Below are 23,436 nucleotides of genomic sequence, written 5' to 3'. Positions count from 1 at the left end.
AATTCCAACCCAAATTCTGTAGACTGAATCTAGAGCATATTCTAGATTTAAGCCGTGGAAGGGCCTTGAGTTACTTAACGTTTATTAAGGAAGAAAAATATTTCGTCTTTTGCCTTCTATAGAAAAAAATTAATGTATCCACCTCCCATTCATTCAAGAATTCCACAAAGAAGGAATTGCATCAATTTTTCCCATTCTGGCACTGGGAATTTTAATGACAGGCTTATTTTATTTGATTGGGGGGAACTCTCAGAAGAGTCCCTGCTTATGACATAGTTTGTGTCTTACTTCCTCTGATAATCATTGGCCAACAGCTTGAAAACAAAGCGTAAATGCTTGTTGGCAGGCTTTTTGGGGGAATAATTCATTCAGAATAGGCCTGCAGAAATAGAGATTTAAGAGCAATAACTTACTTTTTGGCACTGTGAGCCTTATTTCACACACAAGGAAAGTGAAGCTCAATAAGGTTAAGTCTGAAAATAGCAGAGCTGGATTCAGATCCAAATCTTCTGCTTCCCTGTTCGCAGTTACTCTGCTCACCTCCACTTGGAGGAGCAGATGCCAGCACTCACACCTTAGCTCCTAGGAAGATGCCTTTTGTGAATTACTTTCCTCTTTTCCTCAACTGTTGTAGGGAATGTATTTTCTTCTGAAAAGAGAAGGAATTAATGGCTATTTTTAATATTTGAAAACTAAACATTCCTTGCTTCATTTACAGATATGCTTTTGGGTAATTGCCTCAGCTCGTCAGGTACAGAAGATGAGAAAATTTTACTTTAGGAAAATAATGAGAATGGAAATAGGATGGTTCGACTGCAATTCAGTGGGAGAGCTAAATACAAGATTTTCTGAGTAAGTGGCTGGTAGAACATTTTAATGTATGTGTGATTTTTGGGGGTAATAAAAGTCTTGTTTCTAAGTTAAATAAGCATTGGAAACATTTTCAGTTATTTTTAAAATTTTTTTTGGTCTTTTACATTGGGCTTTTATAGGTGGCATGGCTTTTTCATAGGTAATGCTTTATCAAATATGATCATTGTAAACTGAAAGCCAGAATACTACAATATGGTTAGTAAGCCCTTGATTCAAATATTAGAAATGAAGTATTATAAACAGAGTTTAAAAGAAAGTAGGGTTATTTGGCCCCAAAAAGAGAAATTGAAGGAATGTCACAATGTAGGTATCTATTAGAAAAACAATACAATTAGAACAAATTATTGTGCTTCGTCTGTTGAGGTAATTTCTGCACATAAACACAAAAAGAAAAAAATCTATAATAGTTTGAGAAAGAGTCAAACTAAAAAAACTGGATTTAAATCCACTTTACACCTAAATTTTAGTTTGGGTCATTAACAGCCCCCTCAGTAATTCTGAATGAGCCCTGAGTAATTAGAACTAGTTGAACCCTATTGAATTGAACTTTGAAGTCTGATGAAAGAGAGTGTGTAGTGTAGTGAAAATGAAAGCAGACTGAATGTTGGGACCCTTAGACTCCAGCACTCATCCTGCCTATTATTACTGTGACCTTGGACAGATACATAACTTTCCTAGAATACAATTCTCTAATCTCTGGGTAATGTCCTTTTTTTCTATCAAGTCCTAAACCCAGTTTGTTCCATCTGGACAAGACACTATAGAGATGTTCCCAGGAATGTGAATTTAATGTAACTATATTTAACCAATATTCTGGAGCACTTAGCGTCTGCAAGGCATAAAGAGAAACCACAAAACTCCTAATCTCAAGGAATTTACAGCTTAGTAGGAGAATAAAAGGTACAAGCAAATAATCAGAACAGACACATATTGATTGCTTCCTATATCCTGGGCACTGTTTTATATATTATTAGCTAATCCTCATTACTACCATTTGAGGTAGAGTCTATCATTATACCCACTTTACAGATGAGGAAACGGAGGCACAAAAGGTTAAAGAACTTGCCCAAGAAAAGCTGGTGTTTAAATTCAGAATCTGGCTCTGAAGTCTGTGCTCTTAACCACTATTCCCTACTTTCTATAAGCAGAATGCAATAATTGCCTATACACACACCCATATACAGACTGATTACATTGCTCTGGAAACACAGGGAGGACAATATTACTTCTTGGGGAATTATACAAGTTTTTATGAATTACGTGGTGTGTGAGTAGAATCTTGAGGCTGAAAGGACTTAGCAGGTATAAAGAAGGCAAGAAGGGCTCGTCAGGACAGACCAAAGCTATTGCTTATAAAAAAGAAAGAGACAAATAGGATGATTTCCAAAAGCCTTTGCCAATGTTTAATGGACACTAGTTGGGAGAAGTGGGTTAAAGACAAACTTACTTGGCTATGAGAGGACAGACTTGATGGTCTCCCAAGCTGCAGCAAATTTCCCAAGATGTGAGAGTCAATTATGTTTCCCAAGGGTGATGGCATACAGAGATGGGAGTGTTTAAAAGGGAAAAACTGAGATTTCTCAGTAAGACATTTGAATTGACCGAATTCTGTTTTAGTGATCAAAGCTTCTCTCATTTCTAGTGATATTAATAAAATCAATGATGCCATTGCCGACCAAATGGCCATTTTCATTCAGCGCATGACCACGAGCATCGGTGGGTTCCTGCTGGGATTTTATCAGGGTTGGAAACTGACCTTGGTTATTATCTCTGTCAGCCCTCTCATTGGGATTGGAGCAGCCATCATTGGTCTGGTAAGAATGTCTTCTCACTTGTCTCCATGAGAAGACATTTGCTCTGAGAAACAGCCAAAAATGTAAGCTTGAGTCCCTTGTCTTGAGCGTGTTCAGTCAATATCTGTATCAATATTTTGATTGATTATTCCTCAGTATCAAATGACGTTTGATAGATTAGGGATTAATGATGTATAAACATAAATATTATTGTATTAATAATAACAACCATGGTTGGACCTAAAGGGTATCATGCTAAGTGAAATAAGTCAGACTGAGAAAGACAAATACCATATGATCTTACTTATATGTAGAATCCAAAGAACAAAATAAGTGAACAAACAAAACAGAAATAGACTCATAGATACAGAGAAAAAACTGATGGTTGTCAGAAGGGAAGGGTGTTGGGGAGCTGGGTGAAAAAAGTGAAGGGATTAAGAAATAGAAATTGGTAGTTACAAAATAGTCACAGGGATGTTAAGTACAGCATAGGGAATATAATCAACAATGTTGCAACAACTATTTATAATGCCGGGTGGGTACTAGACTAATGGAGGGGGGAATCACTGCATAAATTATATAAATATCTAACCACTATGCTGCACACCTGAAACTAATATAAAATAATATTGACTGTCAACTGTAATTGAAAACAAATAATAACAACTAAGTGTATTGAGTATTTACTATTTTGCCAGGCACTATGAGGCGTATACATTATATGCTTAATATACATTATCTCTAACTTTTATGACAATCTTATAAAGTATTAATGTGATTTTAAATAAAAGAACCAGAGGTTCAGAGAGGTAAAGGAACTTGTCTGAGGCTGCACAGATAGTGAGTGACAGAACAGGATCAAATTCAGGGGAGCCTGACTCCAAATTTCCACCCACTCTCCAGTATGCTTATTGCTTCCCATGGTCTCCCCAGCTCAGATGCTCCCCTCAGAAAGGCCCAACAAATATATCCAGGTCAGTAATGAGCACGTAAAAGAGATTTCTGCAATCACAGCTGTGTTCTCCAGTCCATTGATCAGTGTCAGAGGGAGGCTACCTGTCCCATTCTAAGCAGTTTCCTAGTCAAGTCTCCATTCTCCAGGTATGTAGGCCAAGAAAAAGTGTAGGAGTAGGGATTTTGGGTCACCCAAGTTACAAAACTCAATCTGAAGGATTGAGAAATTATTATATCTTTTGGAGCAGCCATATTACCGAGCTGGACAATCAGCTCTAATGCATCTTTTGGAGCAAAAATTAATATAAGACCCGATCTTATTTTATTATAATACAAAACCGGGTCTTACATAATATAATGTAATATAAAACCGGATCTTATATTAATTTTTGCTCCAAAAGATGCGTTAGAGCGGATTGTCTGGCTAGGTCTTCCTTTCGGGGAAACATAGTAGATAGCAGTTCATGGGATCAGGCACACTAATAATTTGCTGTAAATGAGAGTAGCATTCAAGTGGGAAGCTTATATCCACGAGCAACAGGTACCAATCTCCATGATGATTGTTTTTCTAGCAAAATAGTCCCTACAAACCACTCGCTATACTACTCAACGTTTTCCCAGGTAATACAAGGTGACAATAGCAAAAGAGCTCACTCCACTTAACTAGGTCACCACCTGGTTCTTCCACCTGGCTCAAGAAAAGTACGTTTAAACCTGTCAAAACTTCAGTTTCCTCGTCTTAAAAATAAGGGTAACACCTCTTAACGTCATTGTGATGATTCAAGGCATAATCCATGTTTGCACTGAGCACGACATCTGGCACAGAATTCATTTCTAAGAGATGTTAGCTTTTATTGTTTTCCAATCCACTGTATCACGCAAGCTTTACAACAGTCTTTCCTACTGACTGCTTTCCAGTTGCCCTCCAGGGAAGCCTCAATTTCCACAGAGGGTTTTCTGGGATTCTGCAAACATTTGATTCAGCTTTTTCTCCTCCAAATACATTTAATCTGTTTTTTTCAAAACCCAGGATAGAGTAATACATTCAAATGGATCATGTGTCGCGTTTTAACATGTTGGAGACCAACAACATAGCCTGGTTAACTTGGTTTGAAATAGGCATAGAGCACGGTTTTCTTGTGTCAGTGCCCATATTTCAAATTCTTGTAAATGCGTCACTGATTTGGAATGTGGTAGCTCTGCACTGGTTCCTTCTTGAATTCAAGTCTGTGTATGTTTGTATAAAACGATAAAAGCATCTTCACTAGGTTCGATTCAAAAGCAGAAGAAAAAAAAGGAGGGGAGATATATGGCATATTGGAAGTTATTAGGAATTTTATTTGCCTTTGACTGTCTTTCATGCTTACGTTGACAAACGAGCCATTGTTAGACATTTCCCAGTCTACATCTTTTAAGCTCCTATATCAGTTTAATTTGAAGTATCTTGAGATTATTTAATGTGCCATTATCATAAAACTGATAACATTCGAAACTACTTAATTTTCTCATTACTGTACTGCCAGCACATATTTCTGAAATGAATCAGAAAAGAATTGCGGTAAAAACTGCAGTGTCATTCATAACACTCAAATGTTAATGTTGGTGAAAATGGCTCACTTTTCTTGCTGTTCCCTTTTCAATTCACAAACATTTTATAAAATGTAGACCACCTATGAAATAAATATGTTGTAATAAAATACTACTTGTACTTATTTTATGTCTTAGAATTCTTTTTAACATTTTGATAAGAGTTTTGCAGCTAAATGTTTGGAAAAACTTGGAAGATAAATTCTCTTAGTCTAAGTATTACATATTTTGTAAGTTTCTGAGTGAGTTTATTTTCCACAATATTTGCTTTTTTCCGCCTTCTTGTTTCTTCATCTGTGCCAGGGATTTTTTTGCTGGTTAATTCTAACTAGGACTCTATCCTAGTCCATTTTTAGAAAAAGTAACTTGTTTATTATTAAGTACAATGTCTTTTTATATCCTTTTGTGAAAAGCAAAGGTAGTAGTTGAGCCCTTATAGTTGAGTTAACATAGTATAATGTTTATCTGAAGCTTTCTCCTATGGAGTTCCCTCTGCAGCATCAGGCCTTTGCATGGAGATTTTGTTCAAGCAGAGTAATTAGATTGATCAAAGCACTACCAAGACTCCTAAGCCTTTAGCTGTGTGTTTTTGAAGATGTTTTAATTGATACCTCTCTCTCATCCTGCGTTCTACCCAATATGATGCCTGCACTGTCCTCTGGTCTTTGCCTCTGATGTTTGTCTGTGAAATATGCAATGGCCTTTGACCAGTAGCAATGAAGTGAGATATGGTTTGACTTGAAAATTTCATTACTGTAATGAGTGAAACACTGTGGTCTCACAGAATACCCTGGTTGGGACTTACTCTGTGAGAGAGTTTTTGAGGCTGACTTTTAATGTAGTCATTTTGATATGTCAACAATCAAATACCGATGGATGAAGCTTAACATGGATCAAACTTGGACCAAATTCTGTCTTCAGTGAATGCTGTTACAGCGAGAATCTAGTCTTGCATGAAACCATGCCACTTGTTTCCTCTCCTAACTGTATCACTGAGTGACAGACTGACTTAACCGAATTACCTGGTCTTCACATTTTATTTTCTTCTTTTGGATTTTAGAGTGTTTCCAAGTTTACTGACCGTGAACTGAAGGCCTATGCCAAAGCAGGGTCAGTAGCTGATGAAGTCATTTCATCCATTCGAACAGTGGCTGCTTTTGGTGGTGAAAAAAGAGAGGTTGAAAGGTTGGTTAATTGAAATGTCTGCCGCTTTCCTGAATGTTGTTGATCTGCATATTACCCTGACGCTTCCCCACTTTGTACAAATTCATCTTGGATTATCGTACCCTCAGGGAGATTTTGTTCAAGCAGAGTAATTAGATTGATCAAAGCACTACAAGGACTCCTAAGCCTTTAGCTGTGTGTTTTTGAAGATGTTGTAATTGATGATTTTTAGAAAGCCATCTTAGATTAGATATTTGTTTCAAAGTCTCATGGGGTATATGTACACACGCTATAGACTGCATGCCAGTCTATAACACTATTTGGTGCCAATGAGGAAAAGCCTACAGCATCTAAAATGCACTTCCACATGTTTTTATTGAATACTTTTTTTTTTAGGGGAACAGGACTTTATTGGGAAACAGTGTGTACTTCTAGAACTTTTTTCCAAGTCAAGTTGTCCTTTCAGTCTTAGTTGTGGAGGGCGCAGCTCAGCTCTAATTCCAGTTGCCGTTGCTAGTTACAGGGGGCGCAGCCCACCATCCCTTGCGGGAGTCGAGGAGTCGAACGGCAACCTTGTGGTTGAGAGCCCACTGGCCCATGTGGGAATCGAACCAGCAGTCTTCAGAGTTAGGAGCACGGAGCTCTAACCGCCTGAGCCAACGGGACAGCCCTGAATACTTTTTTATTCAATGTATTTTAATCAGCTACTGTACTACACACTCTTTGTTAAGTCTGATAACATTTTGATTTAATCAAACAAAATTCAGCATTGATATATTACAGACCATCATAATTCTTAATGAAAACAAAAACCTAAATGACCAAAACAACACAGTTGTCAAAAATTGATTTTGTTTATTCTTTCGTTATCTAGTATTTATTGAGTGATTACCACGTGCCAGGTACTGGCTTTATAAAATAGCCACCAACTTAATTAAACTCTTATTTCACATGTTATATATAGATCCAGTAGGATGATGTCATTCTCAATTGTTAGCAAATTCACCAAATAAAAAAGCGAATAGAATTTATAATCTCCAATTACCCTATTTTCCTGGGTTTTTTTCTTTTGCTTCTTTTGGTTTGTGGAATAAAGTTACCTTATTTCTCATTAAAAAATTCAGTAGCGTATTTCCACCACTATGATGTTTTCTATTACTGTTAATAATAAACAAGCAGTTGTAAATGTTTTAAAAATGGTTAACAAACATAAGTTATACCTTCAGTTTTGTCTTATAAAATGTTAAAAGTTGTCAATTTATTTTTTGAGGGGTAGGAAATCAGTTACAGAATGCCTGAACTTTAAGACAATGTCCACTATTAATGGCTAGATCATAGAATTACTGAAGCTTAGTGCTTGGATTGAATTTCCACATAGTTACTCATGTTCTCTGGCTGTGAACCTGACCAGTCTGGTTATAGCATAGCATTTTGGTCACAGGGAAGATGGGTGAATATATGTAGATGAGTTGGTGTAAACATTAGTTTCAAGCCTGAGGGAAAACAGTTGCATCATTTTCTGATAGAAAGCATGTCATGTGACTTAATAAAACAATTCAAGCACAAATAGTACTGGATCCTTCCTGTCTAGACATTTGTGCTGAAAATTCTTTTATCTTGGGGGCCAAGGTTACCCCACTCTACTACTCATCCAAGAAGTAATCAACTACGAGGCTATGTTAAGCATCATCCCTTCAACATATTTCATTGCCAGGTTGAAACAAACCTTAAATAACTACACAGAAGTTACTGTTTTTTTTCCTCCTAAAGCTGCTCTGTGTTCGGGTGATCTTATAATCACTGAGGAAAGCCACTGCATTGTAGTCTGTTTTAAACATTCTAACTTGAGCTGTTACTGCTGCTGCTCAAATAGACTCAAATGTTTTCTCTTCACAGGTATGAGAAAAATCTTGTGTTTGCCCAGCACTGGGGAATTAGGAAAGGGATAGTGATGGGATTCTTTACAGGATTCATGTGGTGTCTCATCTTCTTGTGTTACGCATTGGCTTTCTGGTATGGCTCCAAACTCGTCCTGGATGATGGAGAATATACAGCAGGAACCCTTGTTCAGGTACTTAGAGTTTGATGACCTACACGTAATATTTCCTGCTGGAATCTGAAAAAACCTCTCAGTTAAAGCATTTTGTTTATTCCTTCAGTGTCTGAGGCAGGAAAGCATCAATGAGTCGATGGAATCCAGATGCAGAAACAAGCAATACACATTTTATTATAAAAGGATGCAGAGCGTTTGAATGGACAAGAACAGAGATTTAATGATTTTCAATTAAATGAAGATTTTATAGCTGTAAAGCAATGGTTTTCTGACTGAGTCCAAAAGATAACGTGCCATGAATATTGAAAGCCAGTGATGTCTGAGCTAAAAATTAACAGCTCATGTAGTTGAGCTTAATAAGAGTACCAGATATGTGCTAATGGATGTATTTGTGAAACATAATGAGTTACTAAAATACCAGTCCAATAATATCCCCAACTGAAGGGGTAATACAACCACATTTTATTGCTCGCTTGTGCTATAGCCATGCCATAGCTAATGACATGGCTACTTTCATTTTCAGTATCCTTTCAGTTATTTTTTCAAGAATTAGTTACTGAGCATCTATTATATACCAGACCCATACAAAGTTCAGGGGATTCAATAGTGAGCAAAACAAATGTGATCTTTGCCCTGCTGGAATTTATAGTTTAGTGATGAAGATAAACAATAGCTAAATAATCACATAAATGCATAATGACAAATGGAAACGTGCTACAGAGGACAGGGAACCTTGACAGTGAACAGCAGGGTAACCAGGTGAGGTTGGGGTCAGGCAAAGCTCTTTCTCAAGCTCACTCTTCCAAGGCCTTTCCTCCTTAGCTTAGGATCCCTCCTGTTAAAGGTGGACTCTTGTCCTTGTTCGATTCTCGGCTGAATGGCATTCCCACAGCCAGGCCTTCCATGCTCATCTGATCTTTTATTTTCCTGTGTGGTTTGCTGAAAGTTTTCTTCAGAGCCCTTGAATGAAATTGAATGTTTGTCTTTATTAACATTTGTTCCCATCCTTACACAGTAAGCTCCATGGGGTCAGGGAGGTAAAACATGAAACATATGTTTCATTTCACCGATTAATTATTTAATTACATATATTAATTTTAAAAGCATGGAGATGGGAAGTAGTTTTATATATGATTCTTAAATAAAATATTTTGGTTCCAGATTCTAGGTAGGACGAACACCAATTAAATAATTAAAAAAACCCCAAAATCTTGTGTACCAGAAATTTGTTAGCTGAAAGCCTGCAATTTGAGATTTACTGCTTTAATATAAATATATTTCTAGGGAAAGTGGAATGGGAATCTTATTTACAAATAGAAATGATTGTTAGAAGTCAACATATAATCATTCTAGCCACTGACTTTATTTCATGAAAAGCATAATACACTAAGAGTGAGTTTTTAAAATTCAGTTTTTTTTGGTAAGATCAACAGTTGGCATCACTTGAACTTTGTTTAAAAGATTAAATATGATAATACATGTTAAAGTGTTTTATAAACCTTAAAGGGATGGTGTAGATGGAAAGTGTTACTATTATCATAATTTACCCACTTTCTTAATTTTAATATAGTTTTGCACACTTAAAAAGCCTGTGTAAGTATTGCAGGTCTGAAATCTGACTATAAAATCTGACTCTATAGTCCTTTGTCTTTATTGATCTAATGTCTCTTAAGAACTTTCAACATTTACCAAACTGGAGATGCCTGTAGTTGACTTGAGCTGTTTATATCTGCTCATCTGCAGAAGGACATGCATTAAGAAAAGATATTCTTCCTTTCATTCCATGCCTGCAAGGAGAGGACAGAGGTGCACACAAATAATAGTTTACAGGGAAAAATGAATTGGTAAATTGAAAATTAAATAATACACAGTTTCAACCAGAAACACTGAATTAAAAAAAACCTCTTGGTAACTCTCTCGAGCAAGAATCCAATTTTATGATTCTGTTAAAAGATAAACTGAAGCATACCAAAATTTTTAGTTTATTTGAGAAAAAATCATACCAATCAGGCAGTGCCAAAACAAGTTGTTAGAAGGGCCTCACTGATTGGAGCCAGGGGATAGATTTTATAGCGGTGGAACAAAGCAAGGTAATTCTTTGATAGGCTGTACCTTAAGCTGTTGCCTTATTTGGGAAAGCCTAATTAGCTGCTTATGATTGGTTGTCCTTAGGTTTTGATTTCTTAACCCAGAGTCTTTCAGGGTTTGTTTTGCTTATATAGGCAACTAAGGCATTTAAAGCCATCTCAGTCTAATGGCCTCCTTGTTTAACTAATTTAACAGTTCTCACCTTTAAGTTTCCTGCCATTTGGAATGTGGGCTACTCTAGACCTTCTGTAAATAATTCATTCTTTCAACTGATATTTCTTGAATACTTACTATATGCAGACACAACATACTACATGTCTCTAATATTTTAGTCATCAATAACTCCTAACTTCTTCCTTCAAGCCCCCTCTTGACATTTTTTCTTTGGGAAGGCGAGAGACAACCTTTAAGAGTATAATCATTGATTGTTTCTCTCTCTCTCTCTCTCTCTCTCTCTCTCTCTCTCTCTCTCTCTCTCTCACACACACACATACATGCCCTTTTTGGCCATACTTCTGAGCAGCAAAACTATGAAGGCTGAGTATGTGTGAGCTGAGTCGAGTGTTTTAATCCACTACACTAACAATTAGGTTAATCTAACACATTTTGTGACACATAAAATCGCATGATAATTGCCATAAATGGTAGCTAGTTCACATAAATGACTGTAATTAGTATCACTTGAACATAGACAAAAAAAAAACCATACTCTGTGATGTATTAGAAAAAAAGATGAAAGAGAAATGAATGGTGCAGAAGGCTGCTTTTTCACTCCCCTCTTAAGTTTCAGGACTCAATAATAAAAAATAATAGCAATACTAGAGAGTAATGTTATTCATTGTGTATAAAGTGGGAAGCATTGAGTGAAGTATTTAAAATTACCATATGTAATACTCACAACTTCATTTTGTAATTGATGTAATTATACTACCACTTAAAAATGAAATGAAGCCATAAGGTTGAGAAATATGTTCCATGTGGCATAGAGTGGGATTTGAACTCAGGTCTCTATGACTCTGGAGCCTGACCCATTAACCACTGTTTTCCTGCCCCTGCATTTGTCTTCCAAGGAACCACAGATCCCCCTGTCTCCAGCACAGCACACACACAGGTAGATTGTGCCCCAGTGGTTCTCTCGCCTTTCTTTTCTCATACTAGTGTCCACTGGGCTAAAGAGTGATATTTGGGGTGAGAAGGGATGATCTGTTGGAATGTGTGCTAGCTATTGTGAGGTAGTAGGTACGTACCTCTGTCCTGTCTCACTCACTCTTCCCCTAAGAACTCTGAGAGAGACATTTGTTTAAGGTAATGCTTGCAAAGCCTGGCTGAGCAAGGATTTGACCCCAAACCTCAGTTAGGACTCTAGTAAGTCAATCTAGAATCTAGACTAGAGGTTAGCAAACTATGACCTGCAAGCTAAAGCCAGCCTGCTGCCTATTTTATAAATAAAGTTTTATTGGAAAGCAGCCACAACCATTTGATATTATCTATGGCTGCTTTTGTACTACATAGCAGAGTTCAGTAATTGCTTCGGAGCCCATATGGCCTGAAAAGCCTAAAATATTTACTATCTGGCCCTTTACGGAAAATGTTTGCCAACTTCTAATCTAGGACATGTGGAAGGATTCCTTTGCTCAGGTAGGAAGACCTTGGATGAAGGTGGTCTTAACCTAAATTACACAATTACTGTTTTGTCTGTTCACCTTATCACTTCCTAAGTGTAGAATTTCATTTCTTTCATCATCATCATTACTATTATTTATGTGTCTGAACAGGATTAATCACCTTTACATGCACTATCTCACTTAATTCTCATAACAATCCCATGAGCTATATACTATCATTATCCCTGTGTTACAGATAAAGAAATTGGGGCTTGAAAGATTAAGTAATCTGCTCGTGGAGGAACTACCTGACATAATTAAGGAAAAGGAACAAGAAGGACAGATGAAGAATATTCGTCCTCAGGCAGAGTGGGGAATTCAGGGAGAAGCCAAGAGAGGGCTGGCCTTAAGTTACAGCCTATCAAAGAATTACCTTGCTTTGTTCCACCTCATAAAATCTATCCCCTGGCTCCAATCAGCGAAGCCCTTCTAACAACTTGTTTTGGCACTGCCTGATTGGTATGATTTTTTCTCAAATATGTGGAATGGAGGACTTACTGGAGAGGGAGGGACACAGTGGGAGGCTCTGAGAAATCCCATGGTCCAGCCGTAAGGAAGAAAGAAAGAGGGGAGGGACTCCGGAAAGAATCCAGATCATGGAAACCACCACAGACTAGGATCATTTGACTGCCTGAAAAAGACTACATATGTGCAGGAGTCAAGCGTTAACTCAGCGGATAACTGCAGTCTCCAGTAAATGGTGGCCACCTCCTCCATGTGAGCCACGTGACGAGCAATCCATCATTCTTTGGTTGAAAGGGTGGAACGAAGGAATCTTGTGCTCCTAGAGGCCAATGTAAGGAATTGCCTCATTGCTTCTTTTTTATGAACAGCACTGATAAAAGCAGAGTACTATTTTGTAGGAACATCTAGTTATGATCAGGTAGCCTCCACCTAACTTAATGAGATGGCTGAGTTGGTGAGCCAAGGACGGGAAGAGCTCTGCACAGGAACCTGGCTAGTCTGCATGATGCAGCCACCAGCAAACGAGCCTGGAAGCTAGACAGAGTGTTAGTCAATAACCTGGGTCCAGATACTGCTCTACCACTTAATATGTGTTGTGATATAAGGTAAGTTAGGTAACCTCCATATACCTCTGTTTCCCCTCCTGTTGTAAGGATTAAATGAAGTAATACAGGTAAAGCACTTACAAACATACCTTATTATTATTGTTATTATTGCTAGTAGTAGTAGAGTACTAGTAGTAGTAGTAGCAGTAGTTATCCTAATGACTCATATACTAATAGCAGTAATAGAGTAGTAGCAACAGTACCAGTCTCAAGGACAATCAAGCTAATCGTGGTGTCTTTATTGTTTCAGGGACCCTTTAACAAAACAAAAATTATCAGGTTGTTTATATACTGAATCAAATTATTATGTCACTATTTTAACCCTTTTTGTGTTGGTTGAAGTCTCTGAGTTCACATGGATAACCTAAAAGATAGTGCTATTTACAAATTAACAAAAACACATGAAAACTCTGTTTATCTCATTTCAGATTTTCCTCAGTGTCATAGTAGGAGCTTTAAATCTTGGCAATGCATCTTCTTGTTTGGAAGCCTTTGCAACTGGGCGGGCAGCAGCCTCCAGCATTTTTGAGACAATTGACCAGGTGAACGCTAAAAGTAATGGCCGTTTATAGGTTGGGGGTGGGGAGAAGAATGAACTCCTGAGGAATTTACCCTCAGTGTTAAAAACTCTGAGGCACTATCACAATGCCCTTACTTAATTCAGCAATACATAATAAGTGCTGTCATGAGCCAGACCCCATTCTGAACTGGGAGTGCAAGAGTGAAATAGAACCAATAAGGCTCCTGCTTTCACATCATACTGGGAAACAGGCAATAACTAAGTAAGCACATTCAAAGATAAGGTAATATTAGACAGTGATAAACACACTAAAGAAAGTAAAATAGGTCAATGTGACAGTGATTGGGGTAGGGGAAGGTGTCTTTAAATTGAGTGACTGTGACATCATCTCTGAGGAAGTAGTATTTGAGGTGAGAACCTAAGGAGGAGAGTTAGCCATGCAATGGTGGGCTGAGGGGGAGGAGTGAATGGGAGATAAGAGCAGAGAGGGTATTCATGGAAGGAAGACCACCAAGTGGGAAAAGGGTGGTGAATGCAAGGAGCTAAAACAAGGTCAGTGTGACCTACCATTGTCAGCAATGGATAGAGAGAGGCTAGAGGGATGGAAAGGGGCCAGATCATGCAGCAATTTAAGGCCAAGTTCATAAGATTGGATTATCTCCTAAATGTGACAAAAAGTCTCTAAAAATCTTGAAAAACTGCCCTGGTTATCTGGCTAGGATTTTCCTGGTTAGTCTATTGGAGGACATTGGAGGTCAAGCTAAAACGGTCAATATCTAACAACAGGAGGGGGAAGAGGGCAATATGTTATTTTTCCTCTGTAAAAAAAAAAAGCCCTGGGCGAAGCAGTCAGAAGCCCTGGAAATCCAGAGGTGCTTCGTGGGTCTCCTAAATCATAACTATTTATGAGGCATATAAACTGCCTGAGAAAATTTCTCATCACTTTTTCTGTTTTATATTTGGAGTTTCATATATCGCAATATAAAGAGATTGTTGAAAATCACACAGACATGTTGAGCTATCCAAATTCTGCCTCATTCTTAGGGTTGTTATATGCTCAAGTAAGACGATGAATCTAAAAGCCCACTGAAGTGATTACAAAAATTTAAGGTATTTAAAAATTAGTTTATCATCTTTACTAGAGATCCAAGAAGAAAGTAGATTACACTATACCCCCAAATAGAGATTTCATGATGAATTTCTCTCATGAATGTGGAAGAGGGAAAAAGCTGACCCTGGAGTGTGCTGGAGCAGGATATGGTCCTCACTCTTGTCTGATTAATTGAAATGATTTAATTCTAGATTAGGCTCACTACTAACAACAACAGAGGTGAAATTCAGCATATCAAGTGAAAGTTGGTAGTATGAAGACACCACTTGAGGACATTCATCATCTCTGTAATAGATATGCAGATGTAGAGGACTGTTGGACCCTGCCTAGGGTGACTATTTGTGTGGCCTTAGGCAAGATACTTAACCTCTCTGAGACTCCCCTACTTCCTCAAGTGAGCAAATGAGTATATCACCTGTCTTGTTAGATTGTAGTGACAATTACATAAATGAAGAAAGCATGTTAAAACACCTGTAGGTTGTCTGCCATGGTATCTCAATAATATAACAATAATATTATATTATATATAATATGTTAATTATAAATCAGCAGTATATATTATATTATTATATAATGTCATAATAATATATCAATAAATAATCTGAATAGACATTTTCTCCAAGAGGACCATACAGATGGCCAATAGGCATATGAAAAGATGCTTAATGTCACTAATCATCAGAGAAATGCAAATTAAAACCACAATGAGCTATCACCTCACACCTGTCAGAATGGCTATCATTAATAAATCAACAAACAAGTGTTGGCGAGGAGACAAGGGGACCCTCTGTACTGTTGGTGGGATTACAAATTGGTGCAGCCACTATGGAAACCAGTATGGAGGTTCCTCAAAAAATTAAAAATAGAGTTATCTTATGACCCAGCAGTCCTACTTCTGGGTATTTATCCAAATAAATCCAAAACACTAATTCAAAAAAATATATGCCCCTCTATGTGCACTGCAGAACTATTTATAGTAGCCAAGATATGGAAGTAACCTAAGTGCCCATCAATAGATAATTGGATAAAGAATAGGTGGTACATATATACAATGGAGTATTACTCAGCCATAACAAAAGAATGAAATCTTGCCATTTATGACAACATGGATGGACCTAGAGGGTGTTATGCTAAGTGAAATAAGTCAGATGAGAAAGACAAATACCATGTGATCTCACTTATATGTGGAATCTAAAGAACAACAACAAAACAAGAACAAATATAACAGAAACAGACTCATAGATACAGAGAACAAACTGATGGTGGCCAGAGGGGAAGGAGGTTGGGAAGTTGGGTGAAAAAGGTGAAGGGATTAAGAAATACAAATTAGTAGTTACAAAATAGTCATTGGGATGTAAAGTATAGCATAGGGAATATAATCAATAATGTTGCAACAACAATATACAGTGCCAGGGGGATACTAGACTAATTGGGGGATCACTGCATAAATTGTATAAATGTCTAACCACTATACTGTACACCTGAAACTAATATAAAATAATACTGAATGTCCACTGTGACGGAAAAGAAAGAATTTTTAAAAATTAAATTAATGTGGTATTACATATCTATTACATCTTAATTGACATCATATTTTATATAAATTAAAATTAATTATATATTAGTTATTAATGTATGTTTGCTTATATATTAATATATTACATATGTAACATAACAGTAATATTACTAGTATATAGTAATATAGTATCTCATATTAATATCTGAATAAAAGGTAGTATTATTACTATTATTAATAAATATTTAATGTGGAAGCAACTTCTCTTTAGTGTATCTCTGCAATGTTTTACCTGGTTGCTATTCTATTTTATGAGTTAATGTGAACTGAGATGGATAGTAAATGCACCTAACACGTATTGTTGCTGTATCCCTCATGTATTCCACTCCAGAAACCCGTCATTGACTGCATGTCAGAAGACGGTTACAAGCTGGATAGAATTAAGGGTGAAATTGAATTCCATAATGTAACCTTCCACTACCCTTCCAGACCAGAGGTGAAGGTATGTGCCCGTCTTTCCCCAGGAACAACAGCATTTTCTTCTTTGGTGATTCATTTCCAGAGCCATACATTACTTGTTTTACTGAAGCATGACTCAGTTTCCAGGAATACGCAACAGAAGCACGTTTCTCTGGAAGTGTCCTTGGGTGTCCTGTCATTTCTTAGGCAACAGACAGCATTCTTTTGTGATAACAATAATATGCAAATCCCTCTGGTAGGAACTCAGGCCAGCAGCACATCCTGGTTAGGTCAACTGTATGATATTCTATAGAAACGAGGGGCAGGTCCTGTCATTGTAATCGTTAAGTTAGATAAATTGCAAGGCAACCAGAACAATTAAGAAGTACCACCTCCTTAGAGGCGGGACACTCAAAGAGGCTAGGGTACCAAGTGGTAAAGGAAAGACGCTGTCTTTGCAGTTTTTTACTTCCTATCTGTAAGTTCACCTGGGCCACTAGATCAGTCCTTGGAGGAAAGTAATCTTGTGATATGCTCATAGGTCTTGTACTAAGTGATTGTCCAGGGCATTTGGTGAAGAAAATTTAGTTTTCCTTTACCTCTTGAGTATCTTTAAAGGCAATTTACTCTACAGGAAAATTAGAATCTACTCACCTTGAATGAACTGGCTTTGAAAGAGACTTAATCCTCATTTTTAACAGAGTATCTCTAGCCGCCCATTTTTAATAATATTTCTGTTTTCCCACAGAACTAAATCCTATGCAACTAAATTCTGATACCACATGTACATAAATATATATACACACACACGAGTACATACATACATTCATTGTATGTTTATATAAAACATAAGTGCATATATATTCTGATTGTATTTATGAAGTATATTTTTAATTAATGTTATGTATTACATATGTATGTACACACTAAATGTCATACCTAGTAAAAGTACTTTGTGAAATATAAATCATAAGGTAGTGCTCACTCTGTAAAAATTTTTGAATGGGTGACTAAAAGCTTCCTTTATATCTGTTCAGAACCAGCTCATAATAACTGTTTAACAAGTACTGGTTGAATTGAAGGATATTTATTTCATTTTTGTTTTATCTTCTATTACCAATACCAATAGTTTATTTTAATAAAATTGTCTTACTTAGACATGTAAATATTCTTCATTCATACCACTCATATGTAATTAGCCTTACTGGGTGCTACATTGTGCTGGGATAATGATTTAAAAGAAAGCACATTGGATACCTGCCTGCCTTGGGGGAAGATTATAGTCTAATACAGTCCAGTAAGTGAAAATGTATGCAAGCCTGACTTTCTAGTGTGAAATGAAAGACACGTGAGATTTTGTCACACAGAGGACCCAAAATCACTTTTACGTAATAAGTACAAAAATCACCACTGAATTGGTGAAAATACCCAACAGATGGTTTTGAATTAGCTTTCTGTTCTTCCCTTTCTAGGCTTCCTAGCATTCAGTCTCTACCTTGAACAGAGCTTTGTACCTAGCAAACACACCATCTATATTTGTTAGGTAAAGGTATTCAAATAACATGTCCGCACACAATACAACGACAGCTTAGACTTTGCAAATTGGCTTATTATTAATCCGTGATCAGTAAATTAGAATTATATTTCTAACTTTATGGTTTTCTTCTCTTAACTAATTGGGACAGTCTTCTTGAGGTATGCCAGTATGTCAGAAATGTTTTAAATTAGATTCTGGAACATATTTTTAAAAGTTGGCCTGGCTGATTTAGTTCAACTTCAAGTGTTACCACACATCATTTTATTTTTTGGCCACAGCTACAAGTTAAATAATAAGTAATATGCTAAATGCTAAAACCTCATCCTAGGTATTGTTTATGAATTGGGTTCTTATTGATGGATGTCATGGATGTTGATTGCTTATGGAGCATAAGTAAACACAGCACTGTATCTTCACAAAGCATCCTAACATGTGGCCTAATTGCTGACAATCTGAACATTGTTCTTCTCTTTTCTCTGCAGATTTTAAATAACCTCAACATGGTCATTAAATCAGGGGAAATGACAGCTATGGTCGGATCCAGTGGAGCTGGGAAAAGTACAGCCCTGCAGCTCATTCAGCGATTCTACGATCCCAGTGAAGGCATGGTGTGTGTCTTTCAGAGATTTCTCACTATAGGGGATGGGAGGGTGCAAATGGTGACACATTGGTCAAACACAAAGGCCTAGCATACACTGAGGCCATTGTGACACACTCATAGCTGACTTAATGATTTTGACTGAATTGACTGTACCAGTTGCCTACATGGTGACTGTATTTGCTGAATAACCAGTCCATTCGCTCAGTAATGGAACGGAATGTGCAGACACATTCAAAATGATATTGCTGACTCTTCAGTGAACTAAGGTTTTCATTTCTTTCTTTGTATTGATAGTAACAACATCATTATTGTTTTCCTGAGTTTCTCCAGACGCTAAGAATAGAAAAGTGTACACAACCAGAATGAACAGAGAACAGCTTTTGATTACTGCTTCAAGAAGTTAGGTTAAAAAAATTTATACAATTTGACAATCTAGTTAGTCTTTTATTTCTTTTGTTTATTTTTCATAAATGTAGACAGAACCTAAAAAATAAATATACTAATTGCTATGTATTTAGCACATATTATAATTCAAGTACTTTATAAAAATGATTACTTGTTTCCACAATGATTGCCAAAGGTACACATGCCCATTTGACAAATGAGGCAAAAAGTGTCAGGGAGATTGAGACTTGCCTCAGATTTGAACCCAGGTCTCCTGGGTACCAAAGCTATGCCTTTGTCACTCAGAATCATTCTTGCCAACATCTCCTTGATGCCTTGATATAGAATCATTTGACTACATATTCAATGGCTTCAGTGCAATGAGTTCTCTGTAATGCATGCACTGTTACACTAACATGGCAATCATTCCAGAATTTTCCTTTGTCATAGACAGTTCATTTTCTGACTGGGTATTTTTTTCCTGTATACCAGCATAACTATACTCTGAACACATACAAATCATGGTTTCTTGCTGTAAGATTTTTACAGTTTTGTTAATAGTAATTTTTATTTTTTCATCCCACTAACAGTTTTAATAGCTTTTGAACAGCAAAATGCTATATGGTGGATCTGACCACAAAGTAAGATTTACTATCAAACATATACACACGATAGGGATCATTGCTTATTTTCATTATATTTTTTGAAGTCCATTTTAGGTCACAAGTCAAAATATAATAAAAATATTTAAAGTGCTGTGAATAACTGACTCTACTCTTTATTAAGGAATTAAAACTTTTCCATTCCTGGGCCAATCATATTAAACCAAGTGACCTTTGCATCATTGGTGTTTCTACAATGAATTGTCCTACAGGTATACTTGATTTCAATTATATATTGTCATCCTTATATGAACAACCATATTATAAGAGGAACTATTTCTGTTACAATCTTATAGGTCTCCATTTTTTCTTCCCATGTTAAGGACAACATAGTATTATGATTCAGAACCCTAAAAGATTCCAAGAGATGTGATGTGCTCATGTTCTCTAGGTGACTTTGGATGGCCATGACATTCGCTCTCTTAACATTCAGTGGCTTAGATCTCAGATTGGGATAGTGGAGCAAGAGCCCGTTCTGTTCTCCACCACCATTGCAGACAATATTCGCTATGGCAGAGAAGATGCAACAATGGAAGATATAGTCCAAGCTGCTAAGGAAGCCAACGCCTACAACTTCATCATGGACCTGCCACAGGTACCCCTAGCCACTCATTCCAGGGGGAAACCCAGAAGTGGTAGAAGGAAAAAAAGTTATATGATAATATGCATTTTTTTCCTTTGAATCCTGTCATTAAATTCTTAATATGTTTTAGTTTAATACCTTGAAATGTACCATGAGTTTTTCCTTTTGTCTGAAAACATGTAGTTGTTAACATGTTAAAAGTCTACCAAACAGAGAAACTTGCTTTTAAAAGCTCCCTTTGACATAAAAACAATTTAATTATTCCATCTATTAAGCATTTGTCTAACCAGATAGTGAATTTGTCATGTGGCAGTAACTTGCATAATGTTCTTTTGATATCTACCATTGTCATTTTTCTTTAATTTTCTTGTGCTTAGGCAGCTAATATTGTGTCCTCAGTAGTGTACCCAACATATTAAAAAATTCCTCATGTATCTTCATTTTAAATAATAACAAAAACCAATTCTGTATTATTATACTTATATGGATTTTTTTAGCCAGTAACTCAGCTAAGTTAACAAAGAGTTATTATTACTAATTAACACATATATAGGGCTTACTACAAACCAGGCAATGTTCTAAACACTTTACACCTATTAACTCCTTTAACCCTCACAATCATCCTTTCAGGCAGCTGCTATTATTCTCCCCATCTACAGATGGAGAACTGAGGCTCTGTGAGGTCAAATAACGTGCTGAAGGCAGGAGAGACAAGGTTCACACCCAGGCTGTCTGGCTCCGCAGTCTGTGCTCTAGAACACTTCCTATTCAGCGTTCTAAATTACCTGTATGAGTAGGATTGCAGCCCTGAGTATGATATAACCTAGTGGTTAAAGAGTATAAAGCTTTAGCACCAGACTGCCTCCATACAAAGCCCAGCTTCTCCACTTGCAAGCTTTATGAACTGGGCCAGCCACTTTACCCCTCATACCCCAGAATTTCCTTATCCATCAATTGAGAAGAGCAATACCCACCTCATGGGGCATCTGTGAGTACTAAATGAGATGGTACGTGTAAAGAGCTCAACTCCATGCTTTACACATGGCAGATGTTGGCCAATAATAAGCAAGATAAGAGTCTGATATCATGCTTTCTTGTGAGATGCCAATGTAATGCAAGATGCTCAGTAACTATTTGCTGTTGATGGTAATGATTTTAAAGCCGGTTTGGTCTTTCGTTCACAATATAAAGACCGCTTTAGCATTGTGTTTTCCTGTGTTGTATAGATAGAGAAAAGAGACAAGGATTTGATATGTGCTTTAATCCTCTAAGATGGATTTTTGGGAACTGATCAGTTTTTACTTTGGTGGAAACATTTTATTTGAAGTTGAGCTAAAGAGAAAGAAACATTTGCACAGCCCAGTGAAACTGGGAATGAAAGAATAAATCAATTTATGTATCTCGCATACAAATATTGATGAGACAATAACCTATTTCAGGAAAGGGTATTTTTTTTCAGCAAAAGTTGGACCAATGAAAATTCATGCTTGAGGAGGAAGGTAGAAAGGACCTCCTGAGGGATCTCCTTCAGGACTCATCAAATTCTTCCTCTTCCCTACTGATGTCACTTTCTTCCTACCAATTTTTTCTTTAATTAAAGTTTATTGGGGTGACAATGGTTAGTAAAGTTACATAGGTTTCAGGTGTACACTTCTGTATTACATCATCTATAAATCACATTGTGTGTTCACCACCCAGAGTCAATTCTCTTTCCATCACCACATATTTGATCCCCTTTACCCTCACCTATCACCCCCCCTCCTCTTCCTAGCAATTTAACACTCTTGTTGGAGAAGGAGGAGGCCAGATGAGTGGCGGCCAGAAACAAAGAGTGGCCATTGCTAGAGCCCTTGTCCGAAACCCCAAGATCTTGCTTTTGGACATGGCCACCTCAGCGCTGGACAATGAGAGTGAAGCCATGGTACAAGAGGCACTGAGCAAGGTTTGTGGACAGTCTAAGTTAATTTTATGTGGAAATGCCTGCACTGCTGTAGGAAGGCTGCTTGTCGAGAGAGAGAGAGAGAGAGAGAGAGAGAGAGAGAGAGAGAGAGAGAGAGACTGCATAGGTCAGTGTATCCAATCTTAGAAAATATTGGCTGACTATGTTCCTCCAGTTGAACAGAAAACAGTTACATATTTTACTGTTTGTTTTTTTTAACTTCCAAAACTTACACGTGTGAAATTTTAAATCTTTTTAAGTATAACATAATATGTGATTTTTAAAATTTTCCTTTTGGTTTTTAGCTGTTAAGTAATACCAGCAACTGGACCAACATGTGATGGTGTTTATGGCTGTGAGAAAGTGTACTGGCCTTTTCTAATGTCTGCACAGTCTATTTAATGGTTTTCCCAGGGACTGAGGCTCTGACTTACTTGTAGATTCTGAGATGATCCAAAGATCGAGTTCAGCTCTGTCTTCCAGTCTCATTTAATGGTGCATTATACATTCTTACAGATTCAACACGGACATACAATCATTTCAGTCGCTCATCGCCTATCCACGGTCAGAGCTGCAGATGTCATTATTGGTTTTGAGCATGGTACAGCAGTGGAAAGAGGCACTCATGAAGAACTGTTGGAAAGGAAAGGAGTGTACTTCACTCTAGTGACTTTGCAAAGTCAAGGAGATAAAGCCCTTAATGAAGAGGACATAAAGGGCAAGTGCCTTTTTCATTACGCTTATACATTATATTGAATAGTTAACGTATATAGGGTTTGTGTGTTTATATGCATTTTAGTATATACTGTCTTATTTGTTCTCCTAAGAGCCCTTTGAGGCATTATATAGATAGATGATAAAGGAAAGAACGGAAGCTA

The 23,436-nt window shown here is 37.0% G+C and overlaps 1 protein-coding gene across 2 annotated transcripts in view; it reads left to right on the top strand.

Moving 5' to 3' along the window:
• The window catches only part of ABCB11 (ATP binding cassette subfamily B member 11), an 80,887-nt gene that overhangs the window by 24,529 nt on the left and 32,922 nt on the right, over nt 1-23,436 (top strand). For both annotated transcript variants that reach the window (XM_019727371.3, XM_074337581.2), the window contains exons 7-16: nt 719-852; nt 2,516-2,687; nt 6,268-6,392; nt 8,268-8,442; nt 13,675-13,788; nt 16,785-16,895; nt 18,872-18,997; nt 20,428-20,631; nt 22,391-22,561; nt 23,075-23,276. In XM_019727371.3, the coding sequence (XP_019582930.3) occupies nt 719-852; nt 2,516-2,687; nt 6,268-6,392; nt 8,268-8,442; nt 13,675-13,788; nt 16,785-16,895; nt 18,872-18,997; nt 20,428-20,631; nt 22,391-22,561; nt 23,075-23,276 (1,534 nt within the window). The remainder of the gene's footprint in view (nt 1-718; nt 853-2,515; nt 2,688-6,267; nt 6,393-8,267; nt 8,443-13,674; nt 13,789-16,784; nt 16,896-18,871; nt 18,998-20,427; nt 20,632-22,390; nt 22,562-23,074; nt 23,277-23,436) is intronic.

This window comes from Rhinolophus sinicus, chromosome 17 (genome assembly GCF_057876585.1).
Source record: "Rhinolophus sinicus isolate RSI-liver-muscle chromosome 17, RSI-T2T, whole genome shotgun sequence".
NCBI classification, from domain to species: domain Eukaryota; kingdom Metazoa; phylum Chordata; class Mammalia; order Chiroptera; family Rhinolophidae; genus Rhinolophus; species Rhinolophus sinicus.
This window is presented reverse-complemented; position numbering and strand designations above follow the sequence as displayed.